Source organism: Silurus meridionalis, chromosome 19, assembly GCF_014805685.1.
Source record: "Silurus meridionalis isolate SWU-2019-XX chromosome 19, ASM1480568v1, whole genome shotgun sequence".
Taxonomy (NCBI): Eukaryota; Metazoa; Chordata; class Actinopteri; order Siluriformes; family Siluridae; genus Silurus; species Silurus meridionalis.
The window spans coordinates 9,556,311-9,571,686 of NC_060902.1; the positions used below are offsets into that span (position 1 = coordinate 9,556,311).

Sequence of the window (15,376 nt, forward strand, 5' to 3'; positions counted from 1 at the left end):
AATGATCAGACCAATCAGAGATAACTTTAGGACTGGTAAAGTGAATAACACTGATTATCACTGTTTGGGGGTATATTAGGCAGCAAGTGGACATTTTGTTCTCAAAGTTGATGTGTTAAAAACAAGAAAAACGAGCAAGCGTAAGGATTTGAGCGAGTTTGACAAGAACCAAATTGTGATTGCTAGATGACAGGGTCAGAGCATCTCCAAAAATGCAGTCAGTATGTATTAAAATGGGTCCAAGGAAGGAACAGTGGGTTTACTGGTAACATAATCATGGGCGGCCAAGCGTGTGTGGAGCGTAGGCTGGCCTATGTGGTCCAATCCAGCAGATGAGCTACTGTAGCTTAAATTGCTGAAGAATTTTTGCTAATTTAGGGCTGCGTAGCTACAAACCAGTCAGGGTGCATATGCCCGTCATAATTTTATGCCTGATCAGTGTAGGTACACAAGGTTACAAGATAGGCAGGACAGCCTGGAAAATCTTCCCCTCAAACCTTTGCAAATACTGCCCTCTACCGACAACAATGTATACTCCTTGATGCAAGATCATGTCGTCATCTCTACGCGACGAATGTAGGGTAAAGGTTTTAACCGGTTACAGCTGCAACCTGAGGTAACTAAAGTGAAAACGTTATGTACAAAACAATGAACTTCAGCAGAATTATTGCTTTGTCAAAGACAGCTAACCTTGGTAGGACTTTACTCTCGGCGCGACTCGGTAAAGAGATGACCTGCTGCCATAGAACACCTCACCGCTGCGTGCAGTCTAGCTCAAGGAGTTTAGCGTACGCTAAAGATCTGTTCCTAGGAAAAGTGAATAAGGTGGGTGTCTGGGTTAATATTATGTAATTAAATTCGATCAAGCATGTCTGAATGAAACATCTGCCTTAAAATTTACTTTTAGAGTACAAATAAATAATTCATTAATGAATCACTCCAGTTATCAGAAATATCATGTAATTTTATTGGTAAAATGTAAGATTGACTGTTTTGAGTGCACAGGCTAGGTTCAGGGAAGCTGCCACCTATGACCAGCACATTTGTCTGGATAAATACACTTCTTCTGTGACTGGATACATAGAGAAGTGCATTTAGGATGTTACTGTGGAAAAAACATAACCACATGTGCTTAACCAGAATGCTGTGGATGACAGGTGCGGTACATATCCTGCTTAGACAGAGAGATGCTGCCTTCAAGTTGGGAGTAGAAGGACCACTCTGGTCAGCCAGGGCTCAGATTTCCAAAGCCATCAAGAAAGCAAAACACCAGTATGCACAGAAAATTAGCAATCAATTCTGTGATACTAAGGAACCCAGGTGCAAGTGGCAGGGCATTTATTCCTTAACTGGCCACAAAATCACATCACATGCCAGCAACAGTGACCCCATCTCCCTAAAATGTTAGAAGATGGAGGACACTATCTATAAAAAATATAGAAAGGTGAACTCCCGGATAACATACCAGGGAGCGTGCTCAGGGACTGTGCTGACCAGCTGGCAGGTGTCCTCACAGACATCTTCAACATCGCCCCGAGCCATGGTGTGGTTCATCCCGGTGTTGAAGAAGTGAGGTGTCTCAATGATTACCGTCTGGTAGCACTGACTCCCATCATGATGAAGTGCATTGAGCATCTAGTCAAGAGGCACATTTACTCTGCTATGCCCACCTTACTAGACTCACTCCAATTTGCATACTGTTTCAACCGTTCCACCGATGACACCATCTCCTACACCCTGCACTCTGTCCTCTCACATCTGGACACAAAGGACACAAATGTCAGAATGATGTTTGTTGACTTCAGCTCAGCAGTCAATAAAATCATCCTTCAGCAACTGGTCGAAAAATGTTTTTTTCTCAGACTTAACACTTCACTCTGCAGCTTGATTCTAGACTTCCTGACTGAGAGACTACAGTCAGTGCACATCATCAGCAGAACATCAGGCATCAAATTGTGCACAGGTCCCCCTCAAGGCTGTGTACTCAGCCCACTGCTGTTTACTTTGCTCACCCACGACTGCACGGCAAAGTCAGAATCCAACCTCCTCAGCAATGACGATGAAACACGATACAGTGAGAAGGTGAAACTGGTGGAATAGTGTCACAACAAGAAGTCTCTTAATGTAGACAAAACAAAGGAGATTGTTGTCCACTTCAGGAAAAGGTCAGGTGTCCACCCTTCCCTGCTCATCAGTGGCTCTGTAGTGGAGAGAGTCAGTAGTACCAAGTTTCTTGGTGTACACTTCTCTGATGACCTCACCTGGACTACCAAAACCAACTCCACTTTAAAGAAGGCACAGCAATGTCTTCACTTCCTGAGGAGGTTGAAGAGAGCCAGCCTCCCCCACCCATACTTACCACCTTCCACAAAGTATCTGTGGAGAGCATCCTGGCCAGTAGCATCACTGTGTGGTTTGGAAAATTAAAAACTTCAGAACGCAAGACCCAACAGCACAAAGTGAGCACAGCTGAGCCCTAAACACTCTTGTGCCACCCATGACCTTGCTTCCTCCTCCTTTATGGTCAACTATAGGTATTAATGGGCATAACATGGACATTAACGCACACTCGCATTCAGCCACTTCACTGTACATTAAAAATGCACATTGGACACACTAGCACATCTGCAGACATCTGCACTTAGGGACTTACTGTTTACTATAGACATTTGCACATTCTGTTAATTATTACACACTGGATATTGCACACACTTGTACATTGTGTAGACTTGTAAATTCTAGATATTGCACATTAGAAATTACACATGGTCACTCTGACTGTGCACTCGCACTTAACTTACTCTGTTCTTACATTACCTACATAATGTTACTCTTGCTGTTTCACTCTCTATGCACCTTGGTCCGTAGTAATGGCATTTAATTCTTTTGTATACTGTGTATGTAAAATAAAGCTTGAGTTGAGTTGGTGTAATACAATTTGCCCTTATCCTTTTGAAAAGTGTGACTACAGCTTTATCTGAGTTACACATTTTTTTTTTTACAATCTATTCCTTTCATCAGAATGAAGTCTTTCCTTATCCAGAAATAAGTAATGAAGAGTTAGAAGAGATTAAACAGTTTGTTGCTCCAGTTGAAAAGTTTTTCAGCGAGGAAGGTGAGTGATGAACAATGCTTCTTGAAACAGTGCATTTCCTAATTGTGAAGTGAAGCCATGTTTAATACCCAACACCTCCCTTAAGTTGATTCGAAAAAGATTGACGAGGATGCGAAAATCCCACCTGAAACTTTGGATGGACTGAAATTATTGGGGCTCTTTGGAATCCAGGTGCCTGAGGAGTATGGTGAGGGACATCTAAACACCACTGTACATCTACACATATAATGAGAGACTTAGTCTCAGGGTTAAGCCACTGAACACTGTTCCTTTTTCAGGTGGCCTTGGTCTCTCTAATACCATGTATGCCCGTTTGGGAGAAATCACATCCCTTGATGGAGCCATTGCTGTCACACTTGCAGCACATCAGGCCATTGGCTTAAAGGTGTGTTGTTTTGCAAGTAAATACACACACACACACGCACATCATCCATGACACATCTGTATCAGTGCTGTAGCTAAATTATTATACTTTTATCATGAGTTCATTAAACACGGAAAATTCCTCCACCCCAGCAGGAACTTGTGTTCATGGATTTCATTGACAATTATTCATCCAGAATTGAACTTACAGGATTTCATCTTAATTTCCAGGCCATCTACATATCAAAACCAGAAAAAACACATGAAAATATAACAAAACATTTGAACACTGGAAAAAGGCACATTTTTCTTATTTGTATTATTTTTTTTTAAATGCATGTAAGTGCATGTATTTATGATCATTGTATTACTGTAAAAAGAAAAAACTTTCTTCACAGCTATTTCAGTTTTAGTTAATGACCTTGTTTTAAACAACATATGAAATTGATGATCATAAGCACCTACTTGGTATAATTAATTTACACCAATTTCACGTCAATTTGTTTTAGTTTTCTCTTCTTTCCATTTACTTTCCATTTTGTTAATTAGTAAGAAATACACATTTAGGTTTTTGAAAACATTTTTACTTTACAGCATTCTTTTAAACCTGTTTAAAACTTGCAGAGTACTGAATGTTTATGTAATAGAAATAGCTTATAAACACACTTTCTGCATGAAAATGTATTACATTTAATTCTGATTAATTCTATAAAACAAGTTTTTGATAGTAGTGCAGGAGGTGGCAAAAGTACACATCCTTCACCTAAGTAAAAGTACAGATAACTACAGATGTATTAAAATACTCTGGGTAAAGTTGAAGTACTGACTATACTTTTTTTACTCAAGAAGCTCTGACATTCAATTGATTAAAATATTTAATCGCGATTAATCACACATTTTGATCTGTTCTAAATGTACCATAATTAATACTTTTCATAATACTATTTTTTCTAGTTTATTTAAAAGTAAACATTTCAAGCTTTCTATTCATTTATTTATTATGTCTGTGGGGCAAGTATTCACTGAGACTAAGGTTGTTTAATTTATGCAGAGAGATGACCAAGAGCGTGCACCCTGTCTGTTTCTTTTTTCTTTTACAAAAGCATAGCATTTTGTTATGAGTGTATACAAATAAAAGTAGACCCTTTTCATATTCAATTGATTTATTGCTCTTTTCTGTACGATCAAAAAAGACAGTAATGTTATGTTCGTTTCGGGGTATTTATCATGGCGAATTTTGGTGCTGATTTGAGACTTGGCGCATCAGTAAAACATGTTTACTGATTAAACAATATTCGAGTAAAGAAAGGACATCCTGAATAAACATGTTGCATTAAAGGTTTTATTTTCGCCTTTTTCATTTATTTATTTATAATTTTATATAGGTATTTATTTACCTGGGTTTTGCTGTATTGAAGCCACTGAGGCAGCATATTAAACTCTGGAAAAAAATTAATTACCAAGTGAAACCTCACATACAATGTTGTTTTAGGGAATCCTATTGGCTGGAACTGAGGAGCAAAAAGCCAAATACTTGCCTCGACTGGCTTCAGGAGAGCATATAGCAGCGTTCTGTCTGACTGAGCCAGGCAGGTCTGATGCCATTATCATTACATTGCACATTCAAAACATTCCATGCTTTTTAATTTTAGAAAATGATGAATGTTTGAATGTCCTCTTTGTTTTAGTGGAAGTGATGCAGCCTCTATACAGAGTCGTGCTACCTTAACAGAAGATGGGAAACATTTCATGCTTAATGGCTCAAAGGTGACTATTAATTATTCAATTAAATGTAATTAAGTTTTATTTGTGTAGCACTTTTAACAATGGATATTGTTCCAAAGTAACTTTAGGGAAGTAAAACTCTAACTGTATAAACCAATCTTTATAAATGTATCCCTAATGTGTATGCCAGTGGTGACAATCAAGGATGGTACGAGATGAAAGGAGTAAGACTGTAAGACTGTTCCTAAGCCATTGTAGCAGACTTTATTTTAATTACAGTCCAAATCCATCTTCATGGTTCTTACATTTAACTCTGCTCAGGAACTCTAAGGATCAAATGGTCTCCATGGATATTATGGTCTCCAGTTCTGTCCAGAGTTAGGGAGTAAGGATGAACCCGGCAGGGCCATAAAAAAGAAATGGACAGGATTACTGGTACCTCAGAAGCATTGTTTACCTCGAGAGGGCAGAAGGCAATATACATAGACATGAGGGATCTCTGGAATATACCACTGTCCCACCATACCACTGTCAAACTTGGTTCAACTTGTGAGAGTGGGGGATGACATCATCCAAACATCACAGATCTACTCCTTTACCTAAGAAAAATCTATTCACTAACGGCTTGTTTAAGCAACTTTGAGACTGCAATAACTGTGGGGCTTTGTAAAAGAAGGAAGCTCTGTTTCCACCTTGCACTTTGAGTGCAATTTTATCATTATTATTTAACTTAAAATGACTTCAGATGGATTCGGTGGATTCAGGCAAACATTATTTCTTGAATTTTTTTCCATCATAAATTCAGAAACATTTAATCAATTAAAAATGTAAAAGAAAGATAAATAAGAATAACATGTACATTTGAAATATCAGAAATTCTTTTGTTTTACTATGGAGATATACATGGCCATAGGCTCAGAAAAAAAATATTACTAGAAGACAGCAATCCCTGATATTTCCAGGTGACTGTTGAAGACTTATGGAACTTTGTAACTTTTTATGTAGCACTTGTATTTTTAAGCCTTTATGTTAAAGAAACCATAAACATCCTTGTACATATTTATCAAACTATTGTTTCCAAACAATAGTGGTCTATGGTCTATCTCACTCAAAATCCTGTGTTTCACTGTTTCTCAAACAAAAATTTACTTTCCATTTTGTTAATTAGTAAGAAATACACATTTAGGTTTTTGAAAACATTTTTACTTTACAGCATTCTTTTAAACCTGTTTAAAACTTGCAGAGTACTGAATGTTTATGTAATAGAAATAGCTTATAAACACACTTTCTGCATGAAAATGTATTACATTTAATTAATACTATTATAATACTATTTTTTATTTTTTCTAGTTTATATAAAAGTAAACATTTCACGCTATCTATTCATTTATTTATTATGTCTGTGGGGCAAGTATTCACTGAGACTAAGGTTGTTTAATTTATGCAGAGAGATGACCAAGACGGGAGAGCGTGCACCCTGTCTGTTTCTTTTTTCTTTTACAAAAGCACAGCATTTTGTTGTTATGAGTGTATACAAATAAAAGTAGACTCTTTTCATATTCAAATGATTTATTGCTCTTTTCTGTACGATCAAAAAAGATGTTATGTTCGAGTAATTATGTTCGTCATATGTAAATCATATTTATCAAACTATTGTTTCCAAACAATAGTGGTCTATGGTCTATCTCACTCAAAATCCTGTTCAAAATGCATGCATCAAATCAGAATCTTAGTGCAGGTTTCTTTTGAGTTCATAGCTTTTAAAAAGCTTTTTTTGTTATCTACAGAAAACATTCAGGTTTTCTGTACAATGTATTCATCCTTATTATAGGAAATTTGATAACGGGAGGTGGTAGCTTAGTGGTTAAGTCATTGAACTAAGCCACACCAAGTTAAGGCATTGGACCAATGTATGTATGAATGTAAGTTGCTCTGGATAAGGCCATCTGCAAACTGATATTTTATCCTTTTTTTTTTTTTTTTTATAAATTGTAGTAATATATATACTATGTTTAATTATGTGTTGTGAAGAAAATGTCACTTGCAAGTCTCTGTCACATTACTGCAGTTTGCAGCAGATGTTATAGAAAATGTTTTAGTTGAGATCTTCCAATTCTTATCTGCATTATTTTCTTCATGCTTAATGCAGAACTCAGTAAAGATAAATATACTTTTATTGATTAAAGCTAAAACTGGTACAAACAAAGATTCTGCACATTTTATTTTTGACCCTTTTAAGATCTGGATTTCCAATGGTGGCATGGCAGACATCATGACAGTGTTTGCAAGAACAGAGGTTTTGGACAAGGACGGCCAAAAGAAAGACAAGATAACAGCCTTCATTGTGGAGAAAGCGTTTGGTGGAGTGACCAGCGGCAAACCTGAGGACAAGCTGGGAATTAGAGGCTCTAACAGTTAGTTCCCATCCTTGATCTCTTATGATCATTAAGCTAATATGTAGTTCATGTACTGAATTTTGGCGTAAATATACACCATATAATTTTTAAAGTAATATTTTTAAAGTGTGGATAAAAAAATGCTTTCTCCATACTCATCACTTGTTAATGACTACTTTAATTTTGCCTGTTGTTTTTAGCATGTGAGGTGGCATTTGAAAATACGAAAGTGCCAGTGGAGAATGTGATTGGTGAAGTTGGTGGTGGTTTTAAGGTGATTACACAGCGCCACACTGAGTAGTGTTCTGCAGTATTTAGGACAAATTAAGTTATCATTAGTGATGGATTTGTGATGCATGTTACAGTGTAATGCGTTTGTGCCTCCACAGATTGCTATGAACATCCTGAATAGTGGAAGGTTCAGCATGGGAAGTGCAAGTGCAGGAATGATAAAGAAGCTGATTGGTATGAAAAAAAAAAATGAAACTAATTGTTTTATACTTTAAAACACTGGATCATGAAAAATAAGCATCACTTTGTTTTACAGAGATGTCGGCGGAATACGCAGGCACAAGGAAGCAGTTCAACAAGAAACTCGCTGAATTTGAAATGATTCAGGTATGACTGTCACTGTAGATTAATGGCAACTACAACCTCAATTCCAAAAGTTACGATGCTGTGTAAAATGTAAATAAAAACAGAATGCAATAATTTACGAATCTTACAAACCTATATTTTATTCACAACAGACCACAGAAAAAATATCAAGTGTTTATACTGAGGAAACGTACAATTTTATGGGGGGGAGAAAATAAGGTAATTGGGATTGGATGGCAGAACACACAAAAAATTTGGGATGGGGCAACAGAAGTCAGGAAAAATAAAAAGAAACTGCTGGAGAAACATTTTTTTTTCTTCAAATAAATAGGTCAGTTGTCAACAGGTCAGTAACATGATTACCTCTATAAGACTCTTTTTAACCCAGAGTCCCTAAGAAATAACTGTATCTGCAAAGTTTATCAGAATAATGTTCCTCAGCTTAAATTTGAATATGCCATAATCTACAGTACATAATATCAGAAAAATCTCTGCTCGGGATCTTCAGGACCTCAGGTGGCACTGCATTAAAAACAGGCATTATTCTGTAATGGAAATCACTGCTTGTGCTTATACACCTCCAGAATTATTTTTTTTGTGAACACAATTCTAGTAGAAGCCATATGTAAAAATGACCTTCAGACAATGCTAAATCGCATACTACATATTACATATTACAACGTGGCTTGATAGTAGAAAAGTAAAAGTGGGACAACATTTCTCTCCTTAAACTTCAGCAACTTCAGCAGATTCAATGAGGAGATGCAAAACTGGGGAAAATGGCCCTGTCTCAACATGTTGCATCAGTCAAATTCAATACATAATTAATTTTTTTTTATTATTATTTTTAGTTTAAACATGTTTTTATTATGAATAAAATATTTAAGAAATTGTATCTATAATAATTATAATGATGTTTATATAATATAATATTTATAAAATATTTATTACAATATTTTTAAATACATTGTGCACAGTTTCCCAGTTTTTTTGGAACAAAATGTTTTTGTTGTTTGTGCTACAGGAGAAGTTTGCCATCATGGCCCAGAATGTGTTTGTGATGGAGAGCATGGCATATCTGACTGCTGGATTGATGGACCGGCCTGGAGTTCCTGACTGCTCTGTTGAGGCAGCCATGGTGAAGGTAAATTTGTTTAGTCCAATTTTAACAACTCGGATGTTTGCCTTTTTGTGTTTGTCTTGCCTTTGAGTTTTTAATTTTTGATATAATCAGTTAGCTGATTAGCAATAACAGAGGAGGAAGGAGGAAACATCTTGTCTTTGAGGAAGGCATCTAATAAAGTCCTTGACAGCAATGTTATCCATCTGATTCTTTTCTTTTTTTTCCTGAGAGCAGTTCACCAGATCAAATATGTGCCTCCTCCATATGTTCCAGCATATTACAAAAACCTCCAGAAAACCACAAAAATGACTAAAAAATTTAATTGTTTACGGGTGCTGTTATTTGCTGCTTTTGGATTGTGTTTGTTCGCACTGGTTTAATTTAATTGAATTGACTTTTACCAGAATTCGTAGACAGCGAACTTTGCCAGATTTGTTCGATTAGTTGTTGCAGCCCTAATTATAACACAGTAAAATCTTTTTATTGGCTGATTCAAACACATTCATTTATCAATCTATTAACCCCTCAGGCAACAGTGGGAAATAAAAACATTCAATAGATGAATGAATGGATGGATGAATAAATAAATAAACAATCAAACAAATACATAAATAGGTAAGTAAGTAGTTCAGATGTATTTCATATTTGTGGTGTGGTATTTTCATGTGTTCTGTGTGCAGGTGTTCAGCTCTGAGGGTGGTTGGATTTGTGTGAGTGAGGCATTACAAGTTTTGGGAGGAGTTGGATATACCAAGAACTACCCCATTGAGCGGTACCTCAGAGACTGTCGAATCCTGCAGATCTTCGAGGTATTTTTGAGTGCACATTTAACTTCTATACTACACATTGTTCCACTTCTATTTTTCTCACATATTGTGGTTTATCAGGCTTTATTTTTTATTAGTTTGTTTGTTAATAACTCTGGTGATTCACCAAATATTGATATAAGGACATAATTCTTGTTTTTCTTTAGTCATCTATGCAATATAAATGAAATTGTGGCAAACCACATGACAGCTGTTTAACCCATGCCTTTAAGCATATACCATCCTTCATTTCCACTAAGCACATGGGTGTGTTACTTTAGGACATTTTTTTTTTTGTCTTTTAGTGATGTGTAAATTGTAACAGTTGTTTTTATATGCCTCCACTAGAGGGCACACACAACTTGATTGGAACATGTCTCATAATTTACCTTTTATTTTTTTCTATCTGCTTGTAGGGAACCAATGAGATCCTAAGGATGTACATTGCTCTCACAGGAATGCAGTATGCAGGCAAAATCCTAACAGGAAAAATCAAGTATGTGTAAACTGTAAATATGTCTGCCTGCTTCATCACAGTTAAAAAATGCAGCAAGGTAAACTGCTTGTTTGTGGCTGCCTTTTATAGCGAGATGAAAAAGGGGAACGTTGGTGTGGTATTTGAGATTTTGGGAAAGAAGTTAAAGGACTCTTTGGGAAGGACTGTCGACTTTGGCCTGACTGGCAAGGATGGCGTAGTTCACCCCAGTTTGACGGTATCTAAATTTGGTTATTCACTCTTGTGCTCATGTCATACATTTTTGGTGTCTAACTAAGTACTGCATATTAATATAATAATTTTATATGCACACATCTTTATAGAAATCCTGAGTTAAGAAGTAAAAGATGATGGATGATGGTGCAGGCTGTTACAGAAAACTAATCACTTACTGAGGGATGTGATTTGCCCCAAAATGAATTTGCCACCCCAAATTGTTACAATGTTTAATTTATAAAAGAATTACAACTAAAAATAGAATTTAAACTATGCTTTAATCTGGAATATCCAGGAGATATATTCCCCTGTCTTCACTTACCTTATATTAGCTATAAACAGTCCGTCCTAAACTTTTTAAGTGGTGACCACTTTCCATCAATGCTAAACTTTGCCATGTATCTGGTTCATCTGGTCCTTAGATTTGGTCTTCAAATTAGGTAAACACACCCTCAGATGAACAACACATGACCTATTGCAGGCCATTATTTTATTATTATATTGGAGACATTGTGGTCACAATTAGATTTGATTTTGATTAGATTAGATTAGATTTGGTCGTTTGACTTAAAATACACATTTTTCGATTCATAAATGGAGAAAAACAACATGCATTTTTGTCTGAAAATTAAAGTACATATTGCAACCAAAAGATTTAATAGTTAAAAAAAATGTTGTACTGGTACATATAATACAAATAAATGAATTTCTTTCTCCCACAGGAAAGTACTAAGATGTTTGAGCAGAATGTGGCCTTGTTTGGCTCTACTGTGGAAAGTCTACTCTACAGATATGGAAAGGTAAATCTATTCTACTGAATGCTCACTAAATGTTTAAATAAATATGTTGATTTATTTAATTACATAGATTTTGCAGAAATTCTCTGGTAAACTTGCTTTTTTTTTTACTGCCCCTGCGATAGAATTTCTGTATCCTTCCTCACTTTTCCTTTGCCTTTTGGGTTTTTATGTGATCACTTCCTTTTCAGATTTTCAAATACTGCCAGAGAAAAAACTCTATTGGTTTAACATCCCAGAGTGTTGCTGGTTGCCATAAGGAGGTGGAGGGTAATTAGTGTGGGCCTGTAGAGTATTTCTGGGACCGCCTTGATATTCCCCTATTTCCTGTTGTACTGAGGTAATGTGTGGCCTCATGTGTAAGACAGCTGTCCTGAGTTCTCATCACCCTGTCTTCAATATTTAGTTAAAAGAAGGCCATACTATTGTAATTAGGACTCCAGTCACAAAGAGACATGAGATTTCCGAATGATGTTTTTCTGGTTGATTCAAACACTGTTTATTTTCTTTTACATGTGAAAGAAATCTTTAAAGCAATAAATCATTACTCCACCACTTACATCTGCACTGTGCATGGAATATGTCAAGTTTGAAAAGAGTCACAATGCATGCACTACGTATGTGACAACTGACTGAAGTCTTTTATATACATCTCTTTTGCCACTTCCATGCTGTTATTTGGACAGAATCATTACATAACCTTTGTGTTTTTGTTGCATTTGCCTTTTACAATTAATGGTGTTTTTTTTTTTTTTTTAAATTGGTCAGTTGTGTATCATTCTGTGTTTTAGACTATAGTAGATGAGCAACTAGTGCTGAAAAGAGTGGCTGATACACTGATTAATCTGTATGCGATGACGGCAGTGCTGTCCCGTGCCAGCCGCTCAATCAGCATCGGCCTTCGCAACCACGATCATGAGGTAAATAATCCACCATCAACCAAACCTGTCAACCAAATACCAGACTGCCTTTTAACCAAACAGACTATCATCAGCATCTATTCAACTAAATGGAGCAGCCTTTTAACTAAAAACCTCAAACTAACTTCACATGAAAACAATACACTACAAAGTAATATGCATGAAACCCTGCAAAAGGTTTTTCCCCCTATTGTTTTATATTGTAACACTCAAGTCCTATGCAGAGGTCTTTAGGAGCATAAAAACAAAAGACAAAACAAATATACAAACAAATGGTGATTAAATCTATTTAATGACTGAAAGACACATGTATAGTCATGTATGCCTCTCAAACACCACAAAAAAGCAGGAAGTAACTACGCTGGATACATCTTTTAATTTATTAATTTGTACTTTATCCATGTTTTTACCAAGTGTATAAGAAATACACAGGAAATACACTAATAATACTGTACATCTTAGTTACTTATTTAATGGTTGTGTGTTTAAAATTCAATAAAATTTGAGAAACATTAACAAAAAAAAAAAGTATCGCCATATTGTTTTACTTCCATTGCATTGAAGAACAGATGCAGTACATCACAGATGTACATCACTTTAGAAAGCAACAGTGCATTGCTTTGCTGCAGTGTGAATACACAGTGAGGTTTCCAAGGGTGGATGAATGAAATCACTGAATACATCAGGAGCAATTAGTAAGAACACGTTGTAATAAGGTTTCCTTAAAAAAAAAAAATATAAGAAATTGGAATAATTGAAACTGTTTCATGTTCGGTCTAACATTTCATGTTGGGTTTCATCTAAATGTGATGTCTGTACTTGACAGCTGGCATAGTTCAACTATCATTTGTAGCCTGCCAGCCAGTTAACAAGCCAATATGAATCTGTACAGAGTTCAAAATGAAATCACTAACATTATCCTGCCAAGGGAAAAGGCATTCTGTTCTGGAAAACTTGGTTCCCACAACTGAAAAAACTGAAAAAACTGAAAGTGGCCACTTGTGTTAAGTGTGTGATGGCCACACCTCAATCCAAAAAACAAAATGAAAGGAAGTAGATCAAATAGACTTTTTAATTATTAATTAAAATTAGGGATGCACCGTATTTTCAGCCGCCAAAAATATGGTGGAAAAAATAGTATTATTGGCTTTTGGCTGAAAGAAAAAAAAAAGCCTAAAAATACAAACCGAAAATATGCCGCCCCGCATTTAGCGCTCAGATTACACTCTTGCTCTACCCTTTATTACAGCGCTACCTAGAAAAGAGAAATCATGTCAGCGGTATGGAAGTAATTTTAGCAGTAGTGTCACCCCTACATCACAACTGGGCACATATCTTGCTGAACTACCCATTTTCAGAAGCGATAATCTACTTGACTACCGGCGCATGAACAAAAAGCGCTTTCCACCGATTGAATGCAGGTATTTATCTGCCCCAAGCACCAGCACAGAGAGTGATAGACTATTCAGTGCAGCATCTCATGCTCTCAATGGAGGAGGAACCATCTCTCCTGCTAAAAAGCTGAGCAACTGCTGTTCTTGAAGTGAAACCTGCCACTTTTATTGAAATAGAAACAGTCCAATTTGCTATGTAAAATTTGTGTAGCCTTAAAAACTTTGTTCTCGCCTTGTGGCTACAGTTTGAGATTGGTTCTAGTTTGTATTACCTCTCTTTTGTACAATAATTGTTACATTTTATGTTGAACTTAAGGAAAAATAATGTTTGTTGTAAAATATTTTAATACTTGGTTTGATACTTTTTTCTAATTTGTTGCAATACTTTAAATAAAAAATTCAGTGTGATTATTTTATTAATTTCTAGTTTTTCAGTTCAGATAACACAATTTCACCAAAAAAAGCATAATATTAATACAATAAATTATGCAAAAATGATTTGCATAATGAGATGAGGCTCCAGGTGTGTTAAATAGTAAGATTGGTCTAATCAAGGGAAGTAATAATGACACCATGCTGAATTATTGCATCCAATATTTCTGTTCTTATTGTGTTTGATGACTTGATATTAACTACTGCAGGAACACCTTTTGTATTAAAACAGCTGCATGCTTCATTCTTATTCTTTGGTCTTTGCTGTGAAACACTCTTACAAACAAGCTGTGGTGTTTTCTACAGTAACACATTGTTCTTTTTTTTACTGGAGTAGGTGCTGCTCGCAAACACCTTCTGCAAGGACGCTTACTTCAAAAACAACTACTGGATGACTCAGATGCAAAAAAGTGAGTACAGCGTAAAACAGTAATTGAGACCAGGCCTGGTACATTTACTAGCACTGCAAGACAAAGCTCCAGCATGCAGAGTAGGGTTTGCACTAGCCTTCCATTTACACTCAAACTAATAGTTTCAGCTGCATGAGACACCTTCTGTCACTTCTGCAGAATGGATTGGTTTGTGTCAGTAATTAAAGTATGTTCATTGCAGATTCCCCCGAGAACAATGACGCCAACATTAAGAAGATTGCCCAGGAAGTCCTGGAGAAGCGGGCATATATCTGCTCCCACCCTCTCGAAAGAACATTCTAATGTAGTGCTTGTAACTACTGCATTTGAAAATGCTAATGCTAATTCTGGATGATGGGTTTAAGTCAATATGGACAACCTTGTGTAGCTTTCCCACTTTTTTCATTTAATAATAAAAGTTTCATGTGTTCATTTAACTGAATATGCAATCTGCCATCTTAATCTTATCAAAATATATTATTGTAAATACCTATCACCATGTTTTTTTCTATACTACTTTACTGTATTAATTGAACAGAATTATAACATTTTGATTCTGCTTAATTTACACTGGGCTTTAATGATG

The 15,376-nt window shown here is 36.0% G+C and overlaps 1 protein-coding gene across 2 annotated transcripts; it reads left to right on the forward strand.

Annotated features, from left to right (window-relative positions):
• Positions 1-541: 541 nt before the first annotated feature.
• acad9 (acyl-CoA dehydrogenase family, member 9) lies at positions 542-15,227 on the forward strand. Of its 2 annotated transcripts, XM_046874599.1 has the most exons (18): positions 543-825; positions 3,022-3,115; positions 3,201-3,302; positions 3,394-3,500; positions 4,971-5,071; positions 5,167-5,245; positions 7,443-7,617; positions 7,800-7,873; positions 7,989-8,064; positions 8,147-8,217; positions 9,221-9,340; positions 10,000-10,128; positions 10,542-10,621; positions 10,712-10,838; positions 11,560-11,637; positions 12,426-12,554; positions 14,718-14,790; positions 14,993-15,227. In XM_046874599.1, the coding sequence occupies exons 1-18, from the start codon at positions 637-639 to the stop codon at positions 15,091-15,093; spliced, it is 1,905 nt and encodes a 634-aa protein (XP_046730555.1). In that variant the 5' UTR covers positions 543-636; the 3' UTR covers positions 15,094-15,227. The 2 variants fall into 2 exon arrangements, with proteins under 2 accessions (XP_046730556.1, XP_046730555.1); XM_046874600.1 differs by lacking the exons at positions 12,426-12,554; positions 14,718-14,790; positions 14,993-15,227 and adding an exon at positions 11,826-12,193 and having other exon boundaries at positions 542-825.
• The last annotated feature ends 149 nt before the right edge of the window (positions 15,228-15,376 follow it).

Coding starts and splice junctions, on each gene's coding strand:
- acad9 (XM_046874599.1), top strand. CDS start 637: ATGTACAAAACAATGAACTTCAGCAGAATTATTGCTTTGTCAAAGACA. Junction 7,618..7,799: donor GGGAATTAGAGGCTCTAACA/GTTAGTTCCCAT, acceptor TGTTGTTTTTAG/CATGTGAGGTGGCATTTGAA. Junction 8,065..8,146: donor AATGATAAAGAAGCTGATTG/GTATGAAAAAAA, acceptor TTTGTTTTACAG/AGATGTCGGCGGAATACGCA.